This window comes from Sinocyclocheilus rhinocerous, unplaced genomic scaffold (assembly GCF_001515625.1).
Source record: "Sinocyclocheilus rhinocerous isolate Xijiao unplaced genomic scaffold, SAMN03320098_v1.1 scaffold222, whole genome shotgun sequence".
Lineage (NCBI taxonomy): Eukaryota > Metazoa > Chordata > Actinopteri > Cypriniformes > Cyprinidae > Sinocyclocheilus > Sinocyclocheilus rhinocerous.
The window spans coordinates 463,690-464,419 of NW_015625652.1; the positions used below are offsets into that span (position 1 = coordinate 463,690).

General features: G+C 42.6%; 1 protein-coding gene across 2 annotated transcripts in view; it reads left to right on the forward strand.

The window, feature by feature from the left end:
* LOC107705216 (eukaryotic translation initiation factor 3 subunit E-A-like) overlaps window positions 1–730 on the forward strand; it is a 53,682-nt gene that overhangs the window by 25,600 nt on the left and 27,352 nt on the right. For both annotated transcript variants that reach the window (XM_016508415.1, XM_016508422.1), the window contains exon 8: window positions 438–564. In XM_016508415.1, coding sequence (XP_016363901.1) covers window positions 438–564 — 127 coding nt within the window. The remainder of the gene's footprint in view (window positions 1–437; window positions 565–730) is intronic.

A 730-nucleotide genomic window follows, 5' to 3' on the forward strand; every position in this document is an offset into this window, starting at 1 on the left:
CCATATAAGAAAGCTTTTGCGTGTCTGTAGAGGGGGAACTTTGTCTTGGGTTGTAATAGTAGTGCTATGTAGCTTTCATTCTCGGAGAAGCCCACAGCTAGTTGACCTGTGGCTGAAAAACAAGTCCCTGGTGGATAGTGTTTCACTGCTCTGCAGGCCTGTAGCTGTTGATCCGTGTCTAGAAAGGGGCTTTTCCTTTTCCCTTCCCTCCACAGTGGGACCAATGAACAGAGGAGCTTTCAACACGCTCTGACTCTTGTTCTTCTGTTTATTGAGAATCTGCAAGTTCACTATATGAGAACTTGCTGGAAATTGCTGTGAAAACAGTGTCTGACCTCGACAAATTGCATCATGTGACTTCATGTTTTCATGTAGAGATTGTAGCTGTCCTTCAGGCGTGTGACCATTGTTGTTGTTGTATGTTTTTCTGTTTACAGGTACCTCAATGCTATTCAGACCATGTGCCCACACATACTGCGCTACCTGACCACAGCCGTCATCACTAACAAGGATGTCCGCAAGCGTAGGCAGGTGCTAAAGGATCTGGTGAAAGTCATTCAGCAGGTATCAGGCAGGAATTTGGTTCTTCATTTATGTCCTTTGTCCTTCAGTCAATTTGTATTATTTTTCTTTTGTTTTATTTAGGGATGTAACGATTCACTCAGCTCACGATTCGATTCGATTCACGATTTTGATTTCACGATTCGATTCACGATTTTTTATTATTATT